Genomic DNA, 22,930 nt, shown 5'->3' with positions numbered 1-22,930 from the left:
CTTCCTACAGCCATTTTCTTTCTTCTTTATTTTCTTCTCCATCTCTTCTTCATCCTCTTTCCTTTCTTTCTCTTCTCCTTTTCCTTCTCATTTTTTTCATCTTTTCTTTCCTTTTTTTTTCCCATCTTTCTCGTTTTCCTTCGCCTTTTCCTGCGGTTCCTCACTTACCATTTCCTTCTCACATATCACTCCCCCACCGTATCCTTCCTCCCCTCCTTCCTCTCCTCCCTCCCCCTCCTTCCTCCCCTCCCCCCCGACACACCTGCATCTCTCTCTGGCCAGGTAACTCAAGCCAAGGGGAGTTTTTTTGTGTGTGTGCGCGTGTGTGTGTATGTGTTTTATTATTGTTATTTCCCATGAGAGAGAGAGAGAGAGAGAGAGAGAGAGAGAGAGAGAGAGAGAGAGAGAGAGAGAGAGAGAGAGAGAGATGATTATAGAGACCGAAACATGTTCTCTTCTCGTCAGAAATCTGGCGCTTGATAAAGTATTGAGGAACGTGAGTTGTAATTTTCATCTCCTCCTCTTCCTCCTCCTCTTGTCTTCCTCCTCCTTTTCTTCTTCTTCTTCTACTTCTTCCTTTCCCGCTTTATCATCATCATCATCATCTCTATTTTCTTCTCTTTATTCTTCATTTTCCTCCTCCTCCTCCTCCTCCACTTCTTCCTCCTCCTCTTCCTCCTCTTTTTTTTTCTACTTTTCCATTCCTTTTTCTTTTTCTTCTACTTCTACTTCCTCCTTAACATTATTTTTTATTCATCTTCCACCTCCTCCTCCTCCTCCTCCTCCTCCTCCTCCTTGACCCATTTGGCCACGTGACACCATCTGCCAACCAGCTGCCCTAAACCTCGATATCGCTTACCTTTTTCCTCACCCGCCCCCCCTCCTTCCCTCCCCTCCTTCCTTCCTTTCCTCCACTTCATCGTCTTTCCCTCCTCCCCATCCCCTGCACACACTCTCCTCCTCCATCCCTCTTCCTTCCTCCTCCTCTCTCTCTAAAACCACAACCTCCTCACTTCATCCAATATCTTCCTCTCCCTCTCTCTTTATCTTTCTCTCACTTCCCTCCTTTCTCTTCCTCTCTCTCCATTCTTTTATCTTCTCTCCCTCCAGCCGTCTCTCTTCTCTCTCTCCCTCTATTTCCTTTCATTTGTTGCTGTATCTCTCCCTCCTCCCTCTTCTCAGTTCTCATTTATTGTTGTTGTTGTTATTATTATTATTATTATTATTATTATTATTATTAGTAGTAGTAGTAGTAGTAGTAGTAGTAGTAGTAGGAGGAGGAGGAGGAGGAGGAGGAGGAGTTGGAGGAGTATCATTGTTGTTGTTGTTGTTTATTTATGCTTAAACGAACCAACTTATTTGTTTTCTTTTGTTTTCTTCTTCTGGTTTATCGGTCCTTTGCACTTTACCTTTTATTCTCTCTCTGTCTCTTTACTTAGTCCATTTCTTTTTGTGGTGGTCTGTATAATGTTTTCGGTTTTTGTTTTCTCCCCATTCACTCCATTAAACTTGTACTACAACCTGCGATGTTTTTTATTCGTCTCTTCACCCCGACTGTCATTACCATTGCAACTGTATTTTTTCCTCCTCTTCCTTTTCCTCCTTTTTTTTTTTCTTCTATTAACATTTATTATTTCATTAGTTTGCTCTTTCTCACACTGATTGTCACAACTGTTTTCTTCCTCTTCCTCCACCTCTCCGTCTCATTGCTCCTCCTCCTCCTCCTCCTCCTCCTCCTCCTCCACGTCTTAATTATTTCTATCCTTTCATCGTGGTGCAACTTAATGATTTACTTAATAAGGTTTCTAAAATTTCTTCATCTTTGTGTCTGATAATTGTGAGAGTAACAATCGACGTTTTTTCTTTCTTCATATCAGTTAAGTAATTTTTTTCTTCATTTTTGCTTTTTCATTATTGGCCAACATTAGCTATCACGTTCTTTTTTATTAATTTATCTATCCACACGTTTATCAACACTTGTTAACCTATCTGGATCATATTTATCTATCTGCATCTATCTATTAACCAGTATCTTTTTGTTTATCTATGTATCTATCAATCGATCTATGTCGGTCTGTCAATCTGTCTTTATGAACCTCCCTCCCTTTTGTTATCTGTTGTGTTGTCTTTCGTGTGTGTGTGTGTGTGTGTGTGTGTGTGTGTGTGTGTGTGTGTGTGTGTGTGTAGGCTGAGTCAAGGTAATTTCGGTGCTTGCAATAATACGGAGTTGTTGCAGCGGCTGGAAACGACCTTGCAGCATCCCCTCCTCCTCCTCCTCCTCCTCCTCCTCCTCCTCCTCCTCCTCCTCCTCCTCCCACCTGTCGTCGCTCTCTCCACCTCTATCTCACCTTCTCTCTCACCTTCCCGTTATGATTTGAGTGCTTGATGCTGGGAGAGTGTGTGTGTGTGTGTGTGTGTGTGTGTGTGTGTGTGTGTGTGTGTGTAAATCAAGAAGGTGTCCGCGATTCTTTCACACACACACACACACACACACACACACACACACACACACACACACACACACACACAAACCTCTTACGTCAGATCTGATCATGTGATTATAGAACGTCGTAAACACAGAAAGCAAACACAAGAGAGAGAGAGAGAGAGAGAGAGAGAGAGAGAGAGAGAGAGAGAGAGAGAGAGAGAGAGCATAACGTTGCGAAAGGGAGGTGTAAGCAGAACGCATTCATGACTGACGTTCTGGCGGTGGCGGTGGTGGTGGTGGTGGTCATAATGGCGGTGAGGGTGGTGGTGATGTTGGTGGTGGTGTTACGGAATCACCACCACCACCACCACCACCACCACCACAGCCACAGCATCACTCGCCTTTGAGAGAGAGAGAGAGAGAGAGAGAGAGAGAGAGAGAGAGAGAGAGAGAATCATGTTTGACGGGTTGAGAAATAAGGAAAAGGAAGGATATGAAAGAGACAGGACTGGTTATTTAGTTGCCTTCACCCGGTGTGCGTGTGTGTGTGTGTGTGTGTGTGTGTGTGTGTGTGTGTGTGTGTGAGAGAGAGGAAGCGAGTTGATTAGATGAGGGGATGAGAAGGGAAGGAAGTGGAGAGAGTGGAACGGAGTAGTGTTGTAGTTGTTAGTGGTGGTGGTGGTGGTGGTGGTGGTGGTGGTGATGAAGGAGGAGGATACATGGCGTGTTATGGTGATGTACGGATCGTGGTGGTCGTGGTGGTGGTGGTGGTGACAGCGACGGCCAACTAGCCAGGCACCCAACGTTGAGTCAGCTGATGTCTTTTTTTCCCCCTCCTCGCTTGGCACTCGTTACCACAACAACCAAAACAACAACAGCGGCGGCAGACAGCGACAACCACAACGACGGGGTGGCGGCGGCGGCGGCGGTAGCGTATAAATAAGTAAATAAATCGTCGTTGTCAGAAGTGGATCGTGTACGTGTCCTTATGTAGACCGCGGAGGTGTGTGGCGGTGGCCGTAGTATTAGTAGTAGCAGTAGTAGTAGTTGTAGTAGGAGGAGGAGGAGGAGGAGAACAAGAAGAACGGGTAGGTCGAAAATAAGGAGGAGGAGGAAGAGGAGGAGGAGAACGAGTTGAACGAGAAGGAGAACAAGGAGGACGAGGAAGAGAAGAAAGGTCAGGACGAGGATGACTTGAATGAGGACGAGGAGGAGGAAGAGGATAAAAAACGACAAAGGCGAGGAAGGGGAGGCGGAGGAGGAGGAGGAGGAGGAGGAAGAACGGTAAGACGAGTGCGAGAGAAAAAAGTGACTAATAGATTTCGAGTTATTGAAAGTCACAATTCCCTCCATCATAATTATTTTGAAGAGACGAAATAATAAATAAAATAAAATGAAGAAACAATTGAAAGTAAGAGTTAAGAAAAGAGTGGAAGAAGAATTATCAGAGGAACATTTGCAAGTTGTACAGGTTAAAGGGTAAGCAAGCAAAAAAAAAAAAAAAAGAGAATAAATACAATAAGAATAAGAAATTAAAGATAGAACGGCAAGATTTTATTTGTACACCGTAGAGAGAGAGAGAGAGAGAGAGAGAGAGAGAGAGAGAGAGAGAGAGAAGTGAGTGAGTAGCAAGCTGGTCTGAACTGAAAGTCGTCTTGGCCTGACCTCGAACTAACCTGACTGACTTTTCGAACGACCTGACCTGTTAAACGAGAGAGAGAGAGAGAGAGAGAGAGAGAGAGAGAGAGAGAGAGAGAGGCGGCATATAAAAAAAAATAGGAATCGGGAGTAAGAGAGTGCAAAAAAAAAAAAAAGGGGAGGTCATATTGAAGGGGGCAAATGAAAGGTGAGGTTAGGTTAGGTGAAAGGAGAGGAGGAGGTGGAGGGGCTAGGGGTGGGGGGGGGGGGGGGTCAGGTCGCTCTCGTCTGTGTGGTGTTTTGCTCATGCACGGTGGGGCTGCATGACTGCTCGGACTGAAGGTGAATGGAGGAAAAGAAAGTTGAGTAATGAATTTAATGACGCCGCGGGTATGACTGCTGCTTGTTCACCTCGTTTGGGAACATGAATGAGACTTACTGAGAAGGAAAAAAATATAATCTCCTGCACTTTCTTGAGCAAAAAATATAGAATCTAACCTACTACTACTGTTACTACTACTACTACTACTACTACTGTTACTACTACTACTACTACTACTACTACTTATATTTTTTGGAGACAGCTCAAGGGCACAAAAAAGTAAACATTAATAAAAAAAAAAAAAAAAGCCCGCTACTCGCTGCTCTACTACTACTACTACTACTGCTATTACTATTACTACGACTACTAAACAAGGAAATATTGGACTGAAAGAGGCCTACTACTACTACTATTACTACTACACAACACAACGAGACTCTCCCTCCCCCCTGCCCCCCCCCCAAAAAAAAAAAATAACACTTGCATCTCATTGCCCGTCGACTCGTACCGCGGCGGCGCGTAACTAGAGCGCCCACACAACCTTGAGCCTTACGTAATGGTTTTGGGCGCTCCGAGTGGCGGCCGCGGGTTCCCTCCTGCCATGGGGGCGCCGCGGGGGGGGTTGGTTCCTGGACCTGGCTGATAAGTTATCGTCGCGGCACGGCTTAGCACGGGATGGACCACCTAACGCAACTCACTCCTGCCTCTTATCTACTTTTCCTTCTTTTCTTCCTCCTCCTCCTCCTCCTCCTCCTCCTCGTCGTCTGAATCCTTTTTCCTCATTTTTTTTTTGACCTCTTCCTCCTCCTCGTTCTCGCCCTTTTCCTTCTCCGTGTCGTTCTCCTCCTCCTCCTTCTCGTTCTCTTCCTCCTCCTCCTCCTCCTCCTTTTCCTTCTTATCCTTCTCCTCCTCCTTTTCCTCCAGGTTTTCTTCCCTTCATTATTTCCTTCCGTGACGTCCTCCTCCTCCTCCTCCTTCTCGTCCTCTTAATACTTATCTTCCTTTTCCTTCTTCCTCTCCTCTTCCTCCTCCTCCTCCTCGTTTGTTTCCTTCTTCCCCATCCTTTGCTTCCTAGACGTCCTCCTCCTCTTCTTCTTCCTCGTCCTTCTCCTTTTCCTTGTCCTTCTCCTCCTTTTCCTTCTTATCCTTCTCCTCCTCCTCCTCCTCCTTCTCTGCTTTCATGACGTATTTAACCTCCTCCTTATCCTTTCCTTCATTGACGTAATCCTCCTCCTCCTCCTCCTCCTCCTCCTCCTCCGCCTCCGCCTCATCATCATCATCATATGCTTCTTAATGTCTTCTTCCTTCTTCTCATTACCTCTTTTTACTTCACGTTTTCCTCTTCATCCTGCTATTTTAGTCCTCCGCCTACGCCCACTCCTCCTCCTCCTCCTCCGCCATGCTTGTACCTGAAAAAATGGCGCCTTAATGATATCAGGTGTAGCACGCACGGCGCCTAGGCCCTTAGACCACTGACGACGCGGGGCTTTCACTATCAGACACGTCGGAAATCCCTTCGCTCTAGTATGATGTGGTAATCGGGTAACTTAGACCACCCCCTCCCCCTCCCCCTCCCCTTATGACACCCCCCCCCCTCCCACCCCCCTCCTTCAACCCGGACGCAGGGAAGCAAAGCGCAGCGCAGTAATAGACTTTTTTTTTCTTTGTCTCTCTCGCTCTCTCTCTCCCCCCGCTGTGTTGTGTGTGCATGGCGGCCGAATAGGGTGACGCAAGGTGTGTGTGTGTGTGTGTGTGTGTGTGTGTGTGTGTGTGTGTGTGTGTGTGTGTGTGTGTGTGTAAAACTGTTGCAGCGGTAGGGAGGCTGTGGCTGTCAGAGAGAGAGAGAGAGAGAGAGAGAGAGAGAGAGAGAGAGAGAGAGAGAGAGAGAATAATGATATCAGAAAAAAGAACTTGCACGAGGAGAGGCCGACAGGTGAATACAATGACTGTGTGTGCGTGCGTGTGTGTATGTGTGTGTGTGTGTGTGTGTGTGTGTGTGTGTGTGTGTGTGTGTGTGTGGAGGAGAGGAGAGCCAAGGCGATGGGGAAGCTTGAGCCTGAGGTCACGGAGGTCGGGTGAACGGAGGCGGCAGGCAGGCAGGGTCACGTGCTAATCGAGGTCACGTCTGTCTGTCTTGGGCGTCTAGACCTGACGTCATGAGCACTGCAGGTCAGCCTTCCCGCGGGGCTCAGCAGGCTGGCTTGTGGGGCTTCAGAACGGGGGGGGGAGACGGGGGCTGAAGGGAGAAAGATAGAGACATGGGATGGGGGAGGGGTCGGAAGCACAGAGAGAGAGAGAGAGAGAGAGAGAGAGAGAGAGAGAGAGAGAGAGAGAGGCAGTCATGCTGAAGGTATCAACATGTGACATAAAGATTCATCCTTGACGGGCGTGGCTGGACACAGAGGCCTTGCAAGGTCGTGTGTGTGTGTGTGTGTGTGTGTGTGTGTGTGTGTGTGTGTGTGTGGTGGGGATGAGGGGGGTGAGGGCTACACTTCGCAGGCAGCCCCGTCCCCGCCGCCCCCCCATCACCCACGTCCCCGCCGCCCCCCCTCCGTCTCCGTCTGTCTCCGTTGCGCCCCCTCCGAGTCCGTCTTGCTGGCAGCCCCGAGATGCATAAATGTGGCGCGGCAGCCTTGTGTCCGGCAGCCCCCCCCTCCCCCCTCTCCCTCTCCTCCCATCATCACCCCCTCATGGCTCTTTTTCTCTCCTCCCGCTTCTCTTCCTCTCACTTCCCCAACACTCCTCCTCCACCTCCTTCCTCTCTCTCTCTCTCTCACTCTCTCTCTCTGGTTACGTCACTCACGAGAAATATAAAAAAAAAACGTTCCTTAGTATGTATTTTTTCGTGCATATTAATTCATCTGTGTCGCTCTCCTCACTAATCTTTCTTCTTCTTCTTCTTTTACTTCATCATCATCATATTCTTCTTGTTATTGTTCTTGTTCTTGTTCTTTTCTCCATCCTCTTTTTTTCTTTTTCATCATCTTCTTCTTCTTCTTCTTCATCATCATTATATTTTTCTTGTTCCTCTTCTTCTTCATCATCATCATCATCGTCATATTCTTCTTGTTCCTCCTCTTCTTCTTCTTCTTCTTCTTCTTCCTCTTCTTCTTCTGTTCCGTTCTTCATTTCCCGTTCGTGCATTATGAGTCGTCTTAGGCAAGGCAATCTAATATGTTTGTTTTTTCGTCTTCATTTTCTAATTAACCTTTTCGTGTTTTTTTCATGTTTTTTCCCCTTCCGTCACGTTCTCGGTTGATAGCATTGAAGGGAATCGCTGTTGGCCTTGCTCTGTTTGCCATCACTGGAGGAGGAGGAGGAGGAGGAGGAGGAGAGAGGGAGGGAGGGAGGTTATTTGAGAGGTTGAAAAAACGTGAGGAATACATCGGCGCCAGGCAGTACCGGCCACACACACACACACACACACACACACACACACACACACTTAGTCATTTCCTGTGTGTCAGCAATAATTATTAAGGGAGGAAAGTCTCAATTATTTTTATTATACAACGATTGAAATACCATCCAAGGTGATTTGAGAGAGAGAGAGAGAGAGAGAGAGAGAGAGAGAGAGAGAGAGAGAGAAGCAAAAGGAAAGAGCAAGCGCCTGAATTTACCGTGTACGCAAGGTTGTTTGTCTTCCTTCTCCCTCCTTTCTTCCCTTACACACACACACACACACACACACACACACACACACACACGGGAGCCGCCAACTGAACGTTCAACCAACAACCATCACCACCACCACCACCATTTCGAACCCCCCCACTATCACTCCTACCACCACACCACCACCACCACACAACAATGACAACAACAACAACAACAAGTATAAATGGCAGCAGCGACAAACAAAAACAAAAACAACACAAAAACAGTTACCTTCACCGCGCCATTTGTTTATTTATTTATATTTTTCACCTAAACTAACGGAGCAGACAAACGAGCGAACGAATATATTAACAAACAAACAAACAAACGGAACGAGAACACATGTAGAAGGTGAAGAAGAAGGAGAGAGGGATGGCAGGTGAGGTGAGGAGGAGGAGGAGGGAAGGGGGATGGGGGAGGAGGAGGAGGAGGAGCTGCCAGGTATCTCCAGGTAAACAAACAGGTAAACAAAAGTAGACGAGAAACAAATAACATGTAATAAAAACCTTTCACTCAAGTCTTACCGTGGATCAGGCGAGGGTAGCAAAGACTGGAAACTCGGACTAATTTTACTACCCCGAAAAAAACATCACCCAAACATCACAACCTTCCCAAAGAGCAAGAGTCGTAAGTGTGGAGGTGGTGGAGAGGAGGCAGAGTAGAAGGGCAAGGCCAGAGAGGAGGAATAAACAGGTAGGGTAAGGGAAGGAGGGAAGGAAAGGGTAGGGTAGGGTAGAGACATGCCTTAGACTATAGATACCGAGTTAACTACATACAGGGATAGAGAAGAAGCTGTTGGAAAGAAAAGATTAAAAAAAGAGTAACTCGTAAGTGAAAGAATAAGTAGGAAGATAAGTTAGTAGAATGATTAAGATGTAGTAAGAAAGTAGAATCTTGGCTTGGAATGAGGGACAAGTAGGAGTAGATGACGTGGTGGATCTAGAATTTTAGATTGTAGTGGAAGAAACAGGAATAGTTACATATAGTGGAGGATACAAGGTGGAACAGTGGTAGGGGTGGATGTAGATTGTAGTGGAAGAAGGAGAGGAATAGTTACATATAGTGGAGGAGACAAGGTGGAACAGGGGTAGGGGTTTATAGATTGTAGTGGAAGAAACAGAGGAATAGTTATATATAGTGGAGGAGACCAGGTGGAACAGGGGTAGCGGTGTATAGATTGTAGTGGAAGAAGGAGAGGAATAGTTACATATAGTGGAGGAGACCAGGTGGAACAGGGGTAGCGGTGTATAGATTGTAGTGGAAGAAGCCGAGGAATAGTTACAGATAGTGGAAGAGATAAGGTGGAGCAGGTGTAGGGGTGGATGTAGATTATAATGGAAGAAGCAGAGGAATAGTTACAGGCAGCGGAGGAGACAAGGTGGAACATGGGTAGGGGTGGATGTAGATTGTAGTGGAAGAAACAGGAACAGTTACTGGCGGCGGAGGAGACAAGGTGAAGCAGGGGTAGGCAGAGTTTTTAAGGGTGTACTGAGAACAAAGTGGGTACGCGAGAGAACGTGGCAGGTAGATAGAAACAGAGGAAGGAGCATTGGCAGAGGTGAAGGAAGGCAAGGTTACAGGCAGCGAAGAGGCAGGAGGAGGGTATAGAGATGACGGGGCTACAGAAATCAGTGGCTTGCAGAGTATAGACAGGTAACAGAGGATGAAGTAGAGGTAGAGGTGAGGAAGACAGTGTTACAGGTGAAGACAGAGGCAGGGTAGAGGCAGAAGAGACGAGGCAGAGTTACAGGAATCATCGACAGGGGTATAGATGGATAACAGGGTGAGACATGGGTAGAGGTGAAGGCAGGGTTAGAGGTTGTATAGAGACAGGGGCATGGGCAGGGTTGGTCTGGGAGTGGGTACGAATAGAGAAGACGAGGCAGGGGTATAGATGGATAGTATGAGGCATGGGTAGAGATGGACAAGGCAGGGTTAGAGGCAAAGACAGGGGCAGGGTTAGTCTGGGAGTGGGTTCGAATAGAAGACGAGGCAGGGTTACAAGAAGCAGCGGCAGGGGTATAGATGGATGATATGAGGCAGGGTTAGAGGTGAAGACAGGGGCAGGATTAGTCTGGGAGTGGGTACGGGGTAAATGCACGGGTGGAGAGGATGGGGCAGGGTTACAAGAATCATCGACAGGGGTAGAGGAAGAAGCATAGACAGCGTAGAGTGAAGAAGGCAGGGGTTAGAGGAAGAGCAGAGGCAGCTGGGGCAGAGTTGGTACGGGCGGGGACAACACGGTGGGTGGTAAGAGAGAGGAGCCCCGGGCAGCTACCTTTCGCCTGAGGCCGCCCACCCGCCAGGACGGTTGGTACGCCTGCCTCAACCTGCCTCCCACTACCTGTGTGTTTACCCCAGCGCGCCCACCACCACCACCACCGCTGCCTCCTCCACCACCTCCACGACTGCCACTATCACACTGCTCTCTGTTCTGTTGCCCGGTTGCTTCCACTTCCATTCCCGCCGTCATCTCCACCTCCGCCTCCGCCGCCGCCATCGCCTCCGTCCGCCATGTCTTGCGCCGTGCCCGTTTCACCTGTTGCTGACATTTCCGTGTTTTGTTTTTACGCGTCTAGAAAAAGTGTGCTTACTTTTAGAGGCGATCATATATTTCCGGCTTAGGATCTCTCTTGCTTAGGGTAGGGTCTCTCTCTCTCTCTCTCTCTCTCTCTCTCTCTCTCTCTCTCTCTCTCTCTCTCTCTCTCTGTGTGTGTGTGTGTGTGTGTGTGTCAAATCACTCCTTGCGTCGTAATCTTTCAATGGTTAATCTCGCCGCAGTCTGTCTGTCTGGATAATTCTTCATTTTTTCACTGTCTGAATCAGTTTCCGAGCCTTCGAGACAGTCTCAATCCAGCTTGAAATTAGCTCGCTGTCTACATTCATCCGTGTATTGCCAAATAATTATCGCTGTAAAACATGAGAACTAAACCCAAATGACATGAACAGTCATTTTAAGGAGAAGAAACGGACACGACATTTTGGACATCGGAGTCGGAGTCTTGAATCGTTCGAAGCGAGACATGAACCTCCGCCATCTTTGTCCATCCTTCCCAAAGCCGCGACGTTCCTTGGTGCAGACCCGAGTGTTCCATTGCCTGCACGTGCTCGCTCTCTCGTCCTAATACTCGACGCGGCCCATCAGCGGGACTGCTGGGCACGGGACAAGTGACGGCAGTGTTGCGTGAGTGTTCGGCGGCCACGTGGAGCATCGCGAGGCCCCGACAAGATGACAAATGTGGCGGCGTCCTCAACAAAGGTGGGGGAATCCCGTCCGTTTGCCCAACACCTCCACTCAGAGCACCTTCACCTGAGGCCCGTATTCACAGACCCTCTCGGCTCTCACAAGTCACAACCAATAATTCCCAAGGCCACAAAAGAGATTAGTCGGGTTCTCTTGAGTATTTTTTAACACCCATCGTGCAGAAGCCTTTTTAAATTATTACTGGACTCATAAAACTAGCTACCCATGTAAATACCTTCCTCTATGAAAGCCCTCGAGCTATTTTTCACATTCGTAGTGCAGAAACTTTGTCAAACTATCACTGGACTCATAAAACTAGCTACCCATGTTAATACCTTCCTCTATGAAAGCCCTCGAGCTATTTTTCACATTCGTAGTGCAGAAACCTTATCAAACTACCATTGGGCTCATATAAAACTACCCATGGAAATGCAAACACGACCTCTATGAAAGCCTTGTCAAGTGTGCGCGTGTAGGGACTGAAATGTTATATGAATATGGCCATCAGTGAGTCTCGTTCCCTTCTCTCCCTCAGGTTCGGTCTTCCTATCCTCCCTGTTCTTCGTATTCTTCGTTCTCTCTTACCGCTTATCTCCCGGCTAGGTGGCTGGAGTGTTACATTTTTTTTTTCCAGGTCTCGTATTTGCTTAGAAAAACCTCATTTCACTTTCAACCTGCTGGCTAACGAGTAAACTGATTTGCATTAAAGTTACACAAAATAATGAAGTATATAAATGATTTGATTCTGCTCTTCTTATAGCTGAGAGAGAGAGAGAGAGAGAGAGAGAGAGAGAGAGAGAGTTCCTTAGATTCGGTGTTTGTTCTTCATAGAGTCGGTGTTCGCGTTTCATGAGCCGGAGTTGTTCTGAAGCTCATCTCATCCACACCAGCCTCGCCTCCCTTAACTTTGCCACAGCGGTACAGAATCCACTTAACGTTCATTCATATCGTGTGTCTGATACTTCGTCCCACGCTACGTAACTCTTGAACGGGGAGCTGATTACGAGGAGGAGGAGGAGGAGGAGGAGGAGGAGACAATTCAGGTGTGTGATAAGGACATATTTATTTTTAGATGTGACATTATTACCCGGAAGTTGCATTGAATAGATATCCATGTTTATTATTTTTCAATGTGTGTGTGTGTGTGTGTGTTCAGCAACCAGGGGGAAAAAATCTAAGCTAATGGTAGGCTCGTGCGGCGCGCGTGAGTGTGTGTGTGTGAGAGAGAGAGAGAGAGAGAGAGAGAGAGAGAGAGAGAGAGAGAGAGAGAGGTGTAGCAAGACAAGTAAGTTATGAAATATCTTGCAAGTCTGTACAGAAGCAGCTCGACACACACACACACACACACACACACACACACACACACACACACACACACACACACACACAAGAATAGGAGATCGTGTTGTGAATGCTAATATCTTCTCATTCCTTTATAGTTTCATTTACGGCTCAAGATTAATTGCTTTGTTTAGTGTACCCGTTGGAAGGGAGGAAAAGGGGGAGGGTGCCAACTGCCTGGTCTCTCTCTCCTGAAGGGTGTGTCTTTGCTTGTGCTGATATAACAAAACAAAAAAACAGAGCTAGTGTTTGTCGGTCGCATGGGAGTACAACACAAGCTAGAACAGACCTCCTCCTCCTCCTCCTCTTCCTTCTCCTCTTCCAACTCGTCTTTCTCCATTGCTTTTCCTTCCTTTTTTCCCCTTCTTCTTATCCTCCTTCCTTCCCTCCTCCTCTTCCGTTTCCAATTCATCCTCATCCGTTGCTTTTCCTTCCTACCTTCCTTCCTTCCTTTTTCCTTCCATCCCTTTTTCCTTCCATCCATCCTCCTCCTCACCATCACCTCCAAGTCCACCTTTCATTTTTTTCATCTAATAAGCAAGGAAAATAGTAATAACAAGGCCAGTAGGAGGTGAATTAAGCAAGCCAAGCGCGCAGGTACAGGTACACACATACACAGGTACACACAAACACAGGTGAAAGTAACTCAAAGCAGCAAGACGAAAAAGGGATGTTACTGGAAGCCCTTTAGTTAACCTTCCTACTTTTTCCCTCCTTTATTTCCACCTCTTATCCACCCCCCGTGCTGAGAGAGAGAGAGAGAGAGAGAGAGAGAGAGGGGGGGGGGAGGGGGGGGGAGTGCAAAGCGGGGCCAGTACAAGACAGACTAACGGGCCAACCTCTACTACCACAGCTCCCTCCTTCCCTTCCCTTCCCCCTCTCCCCTCTCTTCCCCTCCTTTCTCCCTCTTCCTCCGCTCCTCCCCTCAGCCACGTCTCCAGGTCAGCTGATTCCCCTCCTCCTCCTCTTTCCTCCTTCCTTCATCATGTCTGTTATTAATCGCCTAATCGCCCTGCCTTCCCACGTCTGTTATGTCTCAGCCACTAAGGTATTGAAATGGACACGCCGAAGCTCTCAGGAACCCTTGCTAATGCTAAAACTGACCCCGCCTCCTCCTCCTCCTCCTCTTCCTCCTTCGCCGCCTTCTCACCTTCACATCCTATTCTACCTCCTGTTATTTTTCTTATACTTTGTTCCTCCTCCTCCTCCTCTGACTCCTTTACCTATTCTTTTCTATCTAGCTTTTCATAGTTTTCCTCCTCCTCCTTCCCCCTCTCGCCTTCCTCTACGTCTTCTTCGCCTTCTACGCCTTCTTCGTATTTGTTTTTGTCTTCGTCTTCGTATTCTTCGTTCTCTTCATCTTCGTCGTCTTCCTTCACCTCCTCCTCCTCCTCCTCCCTTCCTTCAGAGACACACCTGTGCTCAGTCTTTTTGGCGGTTATTCTACTCAAGTTTATTTTTTTCTCCTCCTCCTCCTCCTCTTGTTCGCGCCCTTAGGTATTGAAATAGTCATTATACTCTGGAGGCTGTATTTTGTTTTATATTATTTTTATTGATGTAATGTAGATTATATAAAAAAAATCCCTCCGATCATCAGAACCTATCAAGCAGGATCAAGGCTTGCAACAGACCGGCAAAGTATCGTTCACAGCATCATTGGCGGTTTATAGTCGATCTCAGCGCAGTGTAATGGCGGCGGCGGTGACTGCAGAACAACCTCGCCCGCCGATAAGAGACGTGCAGGCGAGGGGGAGTGGCGAGGGGGTTAAGAACTAGTGCTCGCTTGGGACACAACGCGACACAACACTCAGCCTTCAAACAGCTCAACGCGGAACGCAACACCCCACTTCAAACAGCATGCATTTCAACACCAAGCTTACTTTTGTGCCTAATTCGTATTGTACTTTTTTCTTGTTTAATTCTATCCCGTCACTCGAAAAAAAGGTTGTTCGTGCGAGTGGTGGTGATGTTTAGTTCTTGGAAGAGAAAGGCTCATCGGGAAGGGGCACGTGGGAGCCAGGAGGCGGCCGTGGGAGAAAACAGGGAAACGCCAGATTAGCATATATTCAATGGGAGGTAGGAGATGAGTTAAATCCCCTCCTGTCAAGTGTCCGTTTTCGTTGGGTTAGCAGCGCATGGGACCCCACCGCCAAGCCCGAGTTATCCCACGCCCCCCACTGACCTGCTGCTACTACTACTACTTCTACTACTACTGCTACCTCTGCTGCTATCATTCCTCCTCCTCCTCTTCCTCCTACTTAAACAGACCATTAATTTAGATATCCCGCCAAAACCCTTATTAGACGTGTCATTTTAGTCGCCTCAACCTAACTCTACACACACACACACACACACACACTCGGATGGTTTACATATGGCGCCGCGCAGCCCTCCGCGGTGTGGCTGCCTGATGGTCGCCCCTTTTCAGCCACATGTTGCGCGTCGCTCATCCATCATCCGCGGCAGGCAACTCAAATCCCCGTGTTAAGAATTATTTTGCGCCAGCCTTGTCTGCTTAATGCTGTTGTTGTGGTGTTGATGGAAGTGGTGGTGGTGGTGATGGTGGCGGCGGTGATGGTGATGGTGGTGTTTTGGGGGAGTGGGTCGAGGAAACGGTACCTGGGGTGAGGTTGTGGTGGTGGTGGTGGAGGGAAGGAGGGAGAGGAGGGATGGAAGGAGAGAGTGAGTGGGGGAGGGTACCCGGGTGTGGGGGACCGGTACTAGCAGGACACCCGCTCACTTCTGGCCAGGTGAGCCTCCGACACCTTACCTCTCCTCCTCCTCCTCCTCAACTCATCTTCCTCTTCTTCTCCTCATTTCTTTCCTCGTCCTCCTATTCCTTATTTTTCTCTTCCCTTTTCCGTCCCCGTTTTCAGGTTTCTCCAACGGACTCCCCACCGCCGCTACCTCTTCCATTATATCCATCCATTTTCTTCTCTTTACTACCCCCCTTCTCTCTATTTCTTTTACTTCCATTTCTTGTATCCTCCTCCTGCACGGCTTGGTCTCCTTGGTCAGCCCCGAGACTTGCGTGAAATGGATAATATCACGACCTGAAGGCAGAAACAGGTAGCGTGCGTGACATAATCGCCGAAGCAGGAAAAAAGTCGCTCACGAATGAAGAATGAGACGAATCGGTTTAGGCTTCTTCACTGATGTTTTGTTTGTGTCCGGGATTTGAGAGAAATGCCAAGATGGATGGTTAGGGAGGGAAGAAGGGAGGGTACGGAGAGACAGAGGAGGGGTAGGGGGGAGGAGCCCAGCGGGAGCAGTTGGCAGCCCTGCGAGCGTGAAGGTCATATGGATTAGCAGGAACGACCCGAACGGTTTATTAAGAGTATTGGTCTTATTATGCACAGACCACGAGCAGTTGTCTTCCTGTGCTAGTGGAAGACACGTGCCTGGCCTGCCTGAAGGCGCCCCAGCCACCACCAGCGCCGCCGCCACCGCTGCTTCCCCTGGCCGCCCTCCAACCTCCTTCCTGCCCGGCGGGACGGGAGGAAATTCGGTGAGCTGGCGATGGCAGGAGTGGGCCAGCCGCGCAGCGCTGACCCGACCAAACAAACAACGCCGCCGCTCCTGCCCAGTGTGTTGGGTGTTCTGCAGGGCGCGGCGGTCCCAAGGAGCGGCGCCGTGCCCAGGTGGCCCTCGATGCTGAGCTGGGCGTGGCCGGCCGGGGCGTGGCGGAGAGCAGACAGGCTTCATGTTGATGACCTAAGGTGGTGGCGGTGGCGTAATTTGCCATCTCTCGGCGGTGGGTGAGTGTGGTCAGAGGCAGCTCCTCGGACACACACACACACACACACACACACACACACACACACACGGCCTCTCGGCATAGTGGTTCCCGGGTTTGGTTCAGACCCAAAGAGTTTCGGGTTCGTGTCACGAGACAGATGGACAAGTGTCGTGCGTGTCGTTCATGTCGCCCGGCAGAGGACAGGCGGAAATCCGATGTTTTGACCTCGCCTTCCGAGAGCCAGTCCAGGTTAGCAGTTCTCTCGTCGTGTGAAGCAAATTCAAAGTAGGGAATCTAATACAATGTTTCTTATTACGTCATTTAGGCCAGTACCAGTTTGTAATTTCTTTCTCTCTCTCTCTCTCTCTCTCTCTCTCTCTCTCTCTCTCTCTCTCTCTCTCTCTCTCTCTCTCTCTCTCTCTCTCTCTCTCTCTCTCTCTCTCTCACCTACACTCACACAAGTAGGTATGTCAAGAATCAGAATGCAGCTAGCCATGAAACTACCCTGTCGTGCATGCGTGCGTTCGTCCGTGCGTGCCTTACGTGCTTCCAGCCAATACTTAAGTCAAAAGTTTCCGCCCGAAGGAGGCCGCTTTATAGTTAGGGAGCGCAGAGAGTGAAACGTCGTCAGAAGCCATCCGCCGGTGAATGCCTTTTTGAAGCGTCAACGAAGTGAATGAATGCCGGCGGGGGAGCGGAATGATGATGGACTTATATATTGGCTTTCCTTATTGATGCAAGTTTTAGCGTGTGCCCACCTGTACGGGATTAAGGTGACAGGTGTATGTGACGAACCCTCATACGAATAGGGCAGGATGAGAGGCGGAAGAGGAGGCGGCGTGTCTGGGGCGGTGAGATAACGTCGAGTACAAAATCCTCAGAGTGAAATTTTGGGTCGTCTAAATCTTGTCACGATTCTATTTCCACCGGCTAGCCAGTAACCATGGACGTGTAGTGATTATTGCAAATACATGTAAGTTAATTGTGTGTGTGTGTGTGTGTGTGTGTGTGTGTGTGTGTGTGTGTGTGTGTGTGTGTGTTAACCAGGTGTCATCAGGTGCAGCGTTTCGTTCTTACAGGTGTGGGAGTGGGACAGGTGCGGCCCAGGAAGCAGGTGTCTCCGGGGCTTAACCGAGATAGGTGTGGAGTGGGAGGAGGGGGCATAGGTGGTGGTGGTGGAGGAGGAGGTGGTCTTCGCCTCCTCCCAAGACCTCGCTCTTTACCTCACCATGACGCTTCAACACTCGCTGATCGTAAAGTTCCCTCCCATTAAAGTGTGTGTGTGTTTGTGTGTTCGCTAACCGCCTAATATGACCCCCTTTTCTTGCTGGCCTTTTGTGACTTAACGTTAGCTCGTTGATGTTCCCCCTCGCCTCTTTCCTTTCCTTCCCTCCACCATTGCCTTCCCTGCCTCGTATCTTCCCTCCCTTTCCCTCCATTTAGCGTAGTAAGGTTATGTGCAGTATCCCTCCTGTTTGCACCCCCTTTCTCTTACTCCATGTTAGGATTTGGTGTTTACTGTTTTCCCTTGGTTTTGCAACTTGCCATTCTCTCTCTCTCCAGCACCCTCGAACTACGCTATTTTTCTCTTCTCTCCTTTCTTCTGTTTTCTTTGAGTTTCCTTTCCTTTACTTTATTTCCCTTTTCTCCATTTTCACAATATCGTGTTTACTTTTCCTCTTGTGCTTGTCGTCTCCCAGTATCTCCTTCCTACGTTTTTTTTATTATTTTTATCTTGCCACTTTATATAAAATCCCCTTCCCCCTTTTTTTTTTTTTTCCATTTCAAGACCGTGTTTGGTTTTCCCCTTTTCCTTCTGAGCTCCCATTCTCTCCTGCAAATACCCCTTGAGTACTTTTTTCTGCTCCTTTTAGTAGATTCCCTGACAAAGTTTAGTTCCCGTTCCTTCTATCCATTCACTTTCCTCGCCCCGTCGCCCCTGCCATTCACAGTCCTGCAGACAATCTTGAGTAGTATAATACAAGGTGACGTGTGGCAGTGTGGTAGTTTTTTTTTTTTTTTTTTTTTTTTTTAGCGTTTGTTTGTTCGTCAGTCTGTGTTGCCGTCGCTGCTTGCCTGGTCTTCCTTGCCTTGCCTTGCGTGTTTTAGTGTGTTCGAGTGCCCGTAGATGGCAGCGGCTGTCCGGTGCGGAGTGGCGTGTCGTTTGCTGTGTTGTGTTGTGCTGTGGCGTGCTGGCTTTCCGCCTAACCCAGCGTGGTGAAGTAGACGTGACCGACTGACGCGCTTGGTGTGCTAACTCACTTTTGAGGTCGATAAAAATACAGTACCATCCGTCTACCTGCTCCTGCTCCTTGTGTTGTTTTGCTGTGGATGTGATGTTTGGTGTTGCTCTTTCTTAGTATAATTTTTGATGTGATGTTTCAGGATTTATTGTTACCTTTTTAAACGTTCTTAGACTGCTGACTAATATTTATGATAATTGTGGTGGTGATGTTACTGATGGTGCTTCTACTGCTATTCCTACTACTACTACTACTACTACTACTACTGCTACAACTACCACAACTACTACTATCACAACAACAACAACTACTACTACTACTACTACTACTACTACTACTACTACTACTACTACTACTATTACTACTACAACTACCACAACTACTATCACAACAACAACAACAACTACTACTACTACTACTACTACTACTACTACTACTACTACTACTACTACTACTACAACTACTACAACTACCTAACGTTCCAGTAATCATTTTCCTTGTGGGCGAGGCCGCGGGGTAAGGCAAGGCGCCTCTAGTGACGCCCCGGCAGCGCGAGCCCAAAGTGTTTGTAGGAAATAGTGATAGATTTTCTTAATAAGCACAAGTTCTCTAACAAGCCTAGGAGATTATTGTCAGTCTCGTCTGTCCTGTGTTATTGAAGTGTGTGTGTGTGTGTGTGTGTGTTTGTATGTTTAAGTTAACTTTTTTTGCTTAGTGTGTCTAATCACTGTGGTTATGCGAGTCACAGTTCACCCTCGTAGAGTAGCCGCCTCTGAGCCGCGTCACCACACACGCCTCGCCTCACCCTGCTTCGCCCTGCCCTCTGTCAAAGCACTACTCGATCTCACTTCGTCATTGTATGCATCACAAGTTGCCAGTGCACGAACCATATCTCTCTCTCTCTCTCTCTCTCTCTCTCTCTCTCTCTCTCTCAGATGGATAGAGAAACAATTATCAATATTCTATCGTCAGTAACTGTTTAAATGGGCGGCGATTTTTCTTATCATTGCCACTCCGTAACCTTCGTGTGGTGGTGCTGGTCAACAAACCCACTGAGTAACCCAGGCGGCTGGTCCTCGCAGTCACCTGAGTGGGTCCACCCGCACAGCCTTCGGCAGCTCCTGACGTCATAACTTGCGTCACAGCACGGATGATCTCTCTAACACATGACCTTTTGTGAGGCTTGGCGTGTCGCTGAAAAAAGTCCTGGCGTGTCACAGAAAAAAAGTTACATGCTTCGCCAGACCCAGGCGCGTGTTTGCCCCATGTCCATCGCGTGGGACCTTGGAATATATCATGGGAACTTTATAATATTTAGTGCCTGTGAAGTTAACGTCGTTGAAAACTAACCCTTCTGCTTGGTGTGTCGCTTCGTGACAAGATGCACCACGGAAGGATGCATATAGAAAATACGAGTGTTCTTTTATAGTATTTTTTTTCTTTTGGTTTATTTGTTTCAACTAGGATTTTGTTTCGTTTATATTTACAGCACGACGTCTGCAAACAGCGGCTGTACTAAACGGGGGGAAGCCTCCGCAACAGCCCTCCGCCACCTCGCAGGCAGGGCAGCAGCAGCCACCACCGCCCCCTCAGGTTAGCCACCAGTTGCCGCCCGTCGGCCCCACCGTCAGCTCCTCCACAGCCGCCCTGCAGGCCAGACAACAGACACTTCGGCTACAGCGCCTCCAAGTGGAACACGAGAGGTTGAAACTCCGGCAGCAGGAGATCATTAAGTCTGTAAGTGTGACGGGCAGCAGAGAAGCCCTCACGCCCTCCTGAAGACCAAGACATTGCTCAGACTCATAGCGATAATGGGACACTTCCAAAGCTGTCTCATCAGCACCAAGAGTAATAAGGCGAGGGCACCGCGCGCCCCTTCCTCGGGAAAGGCGGAGAATGCCTGCCTGATAAATGCACTAAAGAGTCCCAAGTCAATATTGAAGATTCTTGTCATCAGTGTTTATTCATTTGTTTTAGAGCATTTTTCTTGGTCATTTTGTTTTCAGCTTAAGTTTTACCCATATTTTAATTTAAGTATTCTAATTTATTTTATCAATTCTTGATTTGTTTTCGTGATTTTTTAAGGATTACCATAAGCTACTATCAATGGCACATGATGCTCATGAAAAGAAGTCATTTTTGTAATGGTTTTCTAAACCATTCTTTAAAAAATATAATTATATATATTATATAAAAACAATGCAGTATAATTATACTAAGCAGCTTATTAAAGTGAGAAACCCAAGTGTTGACCTACTGGATGTTTAACAGGAACAGTCTTTGCGTTTAAGCCTGCGGGAGGAAGCAGGACCTTTGTCCCAGTCACAGCAGCAGCAGCAGCAGCAGCAGACAGCACAAACCGTAGCCCAGCAGCCCTCCCAGCAAACTCAACAGCAGCAACAGCAAGGTAGTGAGCTGGTGCTGACTTCTGCTGGACTCACTTTACCCTCGGCCCCGCAGACAGTGGCCACTGCAGTAACATCTGTTGCCGATCCTTTCATCACTACCACAGACTTCCACTCACGGCAGGAGTCGGCAGATAGTGGACTTGGCCTCGGGACCAACTACTCTCTCCCTCACACTCCGGAGGACTTCCTGGCCTCCATGGAAGATGTTGAGATCACGCCCCCTGATGGTTGGTTGGCAAAGTTTGGTTCACCCTCCGATGTAGAGCTCCAGCCTTAACCCAAGCAACCTTTTTCATCTTTAGCCTTGAGTGCAGTAGTTTATAGTTATGATAAATTATAACTGTCAAGTAGGTTTCATCAAAGGTATATTTAGGCACTAATGAGTCTTCAGTGATCGCCTAAATTAGTCTTAGAAGCACACCCCATCCATGCTTACCAAGGCCTCCCCTTGTATTGCTTATGAGAAGTATTGAATATTATTGGTGTTGGACTTTTTTCCTTGATCATTCAAGCTTTAACTTGCATGCAGACTGTAGATACGACACACCTTCAATACAATAGATTACATTCAAAGGTAGTTGGAGTAAAGGTTTTTGTTGTCAAAGACAACAAACAGTTATGTTGTAGAAATAATAATCATAATAATCAATTTCACAAAATTAAGTAGATAATAGGACCCATTTCCCACATGTCTTAGTGATACACACACACACACAAAGATAATTAAGGCTAAGAACACCCTCTAATTCAAGGCAAAGTTAGACAAAAGCACATATGGAGACAGGACACACACCTATGCACATATCACTCATGTTCATTATATACGATAAATATTCAGCCCCCCCAAAGTGAGCGGTCATGACATCCCCACAGCCATGCCCTTCAGGGAAAATCTCAAGGCAGCAACTTAGCAATTGTCATCTTCATTTTTTTTCATGGTAGTGATTTGTAGAATACTACACACTTATTGATATGACCATTAATATGGTTCAGTTTTTCAAAAACAAATGTTAGAGAATGTGAAAGATAGAAAAGATGAGATGCCTTCCTCATACCTTTTCGTATCTATCCTTTTGGCAAGATGTAAGTTTCTCGAAGTTTGGTTGCTGGGGTAAAGTGCACATTGGACCTTCATTCATCCAATCTTGGGGTGAATAGTTACCAAAGAAGAGGATATTATCGTTTGTTTAAGTGTGCTAAAAACTACATCACTGGGTATTACATGGGGTGTAATATTTTTTGCTACCACATGATTTAGGCTCCTTTAAATATTCAGTAGAAGTTTGCCCTTCAGTGCATGCAGGTGTAGGCTGTAGCAGTTTTGTAATGTATAAGGAAGGGGTCTGAGTGTACAAAAGTATTAATGAAGGACGGCCTCATAACCACACACATACTCAGTGTATGTTAAGTTTTCTTGAATTTTAGCATAATCTTTAATTACATAATGGTAATACATATATTTTGAAGTGTCTATATAAACCACAGGATTTTATTCTTATTTAGCATTAATGTTGTTAACAACTTGCACCTACAGTTGCTGTTGCTGCAGTTTCACTTACTGTGATGCATATTAACAAATTAAAAGCATTAAAATATAGATATAATTTATTTATTGAAGAAACTATGCATTGGTCAAGTGCTAAAATCAGTCAAGATTTTGTGTGGGAAGAATTATTCTTAATGTTTTAAGTTTTACAATTTAAAAGCATGATCATACAAAATTTCTACCATCACCATACTATAACAATCATATATACAGGTTTTGAGGTAGAAGTTTTTCAGTATATAATTATATAAAAAAAAGCTAAGTATAATTAGTTACTGGTATAGTGATTGACTTAGTTTATGATAGAATGATTGTGTGTGTGTGTGTGTGTGTGTGTGTGTGTGTGTGTGTGTGTGTATACAAA

General features: G+C 47.2%; 1 protein-coding gene across 8 annotated transcripts in view; it reads left to right on the top strand.

Moving 5' to 3' along the window:
• LOC127004190 (transcriptional coactivator YAP1-like) overlaps positions 1–22,930 on the top strand; it is a 157,341-nt gene that overhangs the window by 126,374 nt on the left and 8,037 nt on the right. For 3 of the 8 annotated variants that reach the window (XM_050871688.1, XM_050871689.1, XM_050871693.1), the window contains 3 exons: positions 17,449–17,622; positions 20,102–20,349; positions 20,884–21,247. In XM_050871688.1, the coding sequence (XP_050727645.1) occupies positions 17,449–17,622; positions 20,102–20,349; positions 20,884–21,247 (786 nt within the window). The remainder of the gene's footprint in view (positions 1–17,448; positions 17,623–20,101; positions 20,350–20,883; positions 21,248–22,930) is intronic. The other 5 variants (XM_050871692.1, XM_050871696.1, XM_050871690.1 and 2 more) reach the window with 4 other exon arrangements.

Source organism: Eriocheir sinensis, chromosome 27 (assembly GCF_024679095.1).
Source record: "Eriocheir sinensis breed Jianghai 21 chromosome 27, ASM2467909v1, whole genome shotgun sequence".
NCBI lineage: Eukaryota > Metazoa > Arthropoda > Malacostraca > Decapoda > Varunidae > Eriocheir > Eriocheir sinensis.
Note: the sequence above shows the minus strand (reverse complement) of the source record. Positions and strands in the feature narration are given on the sequence as shown.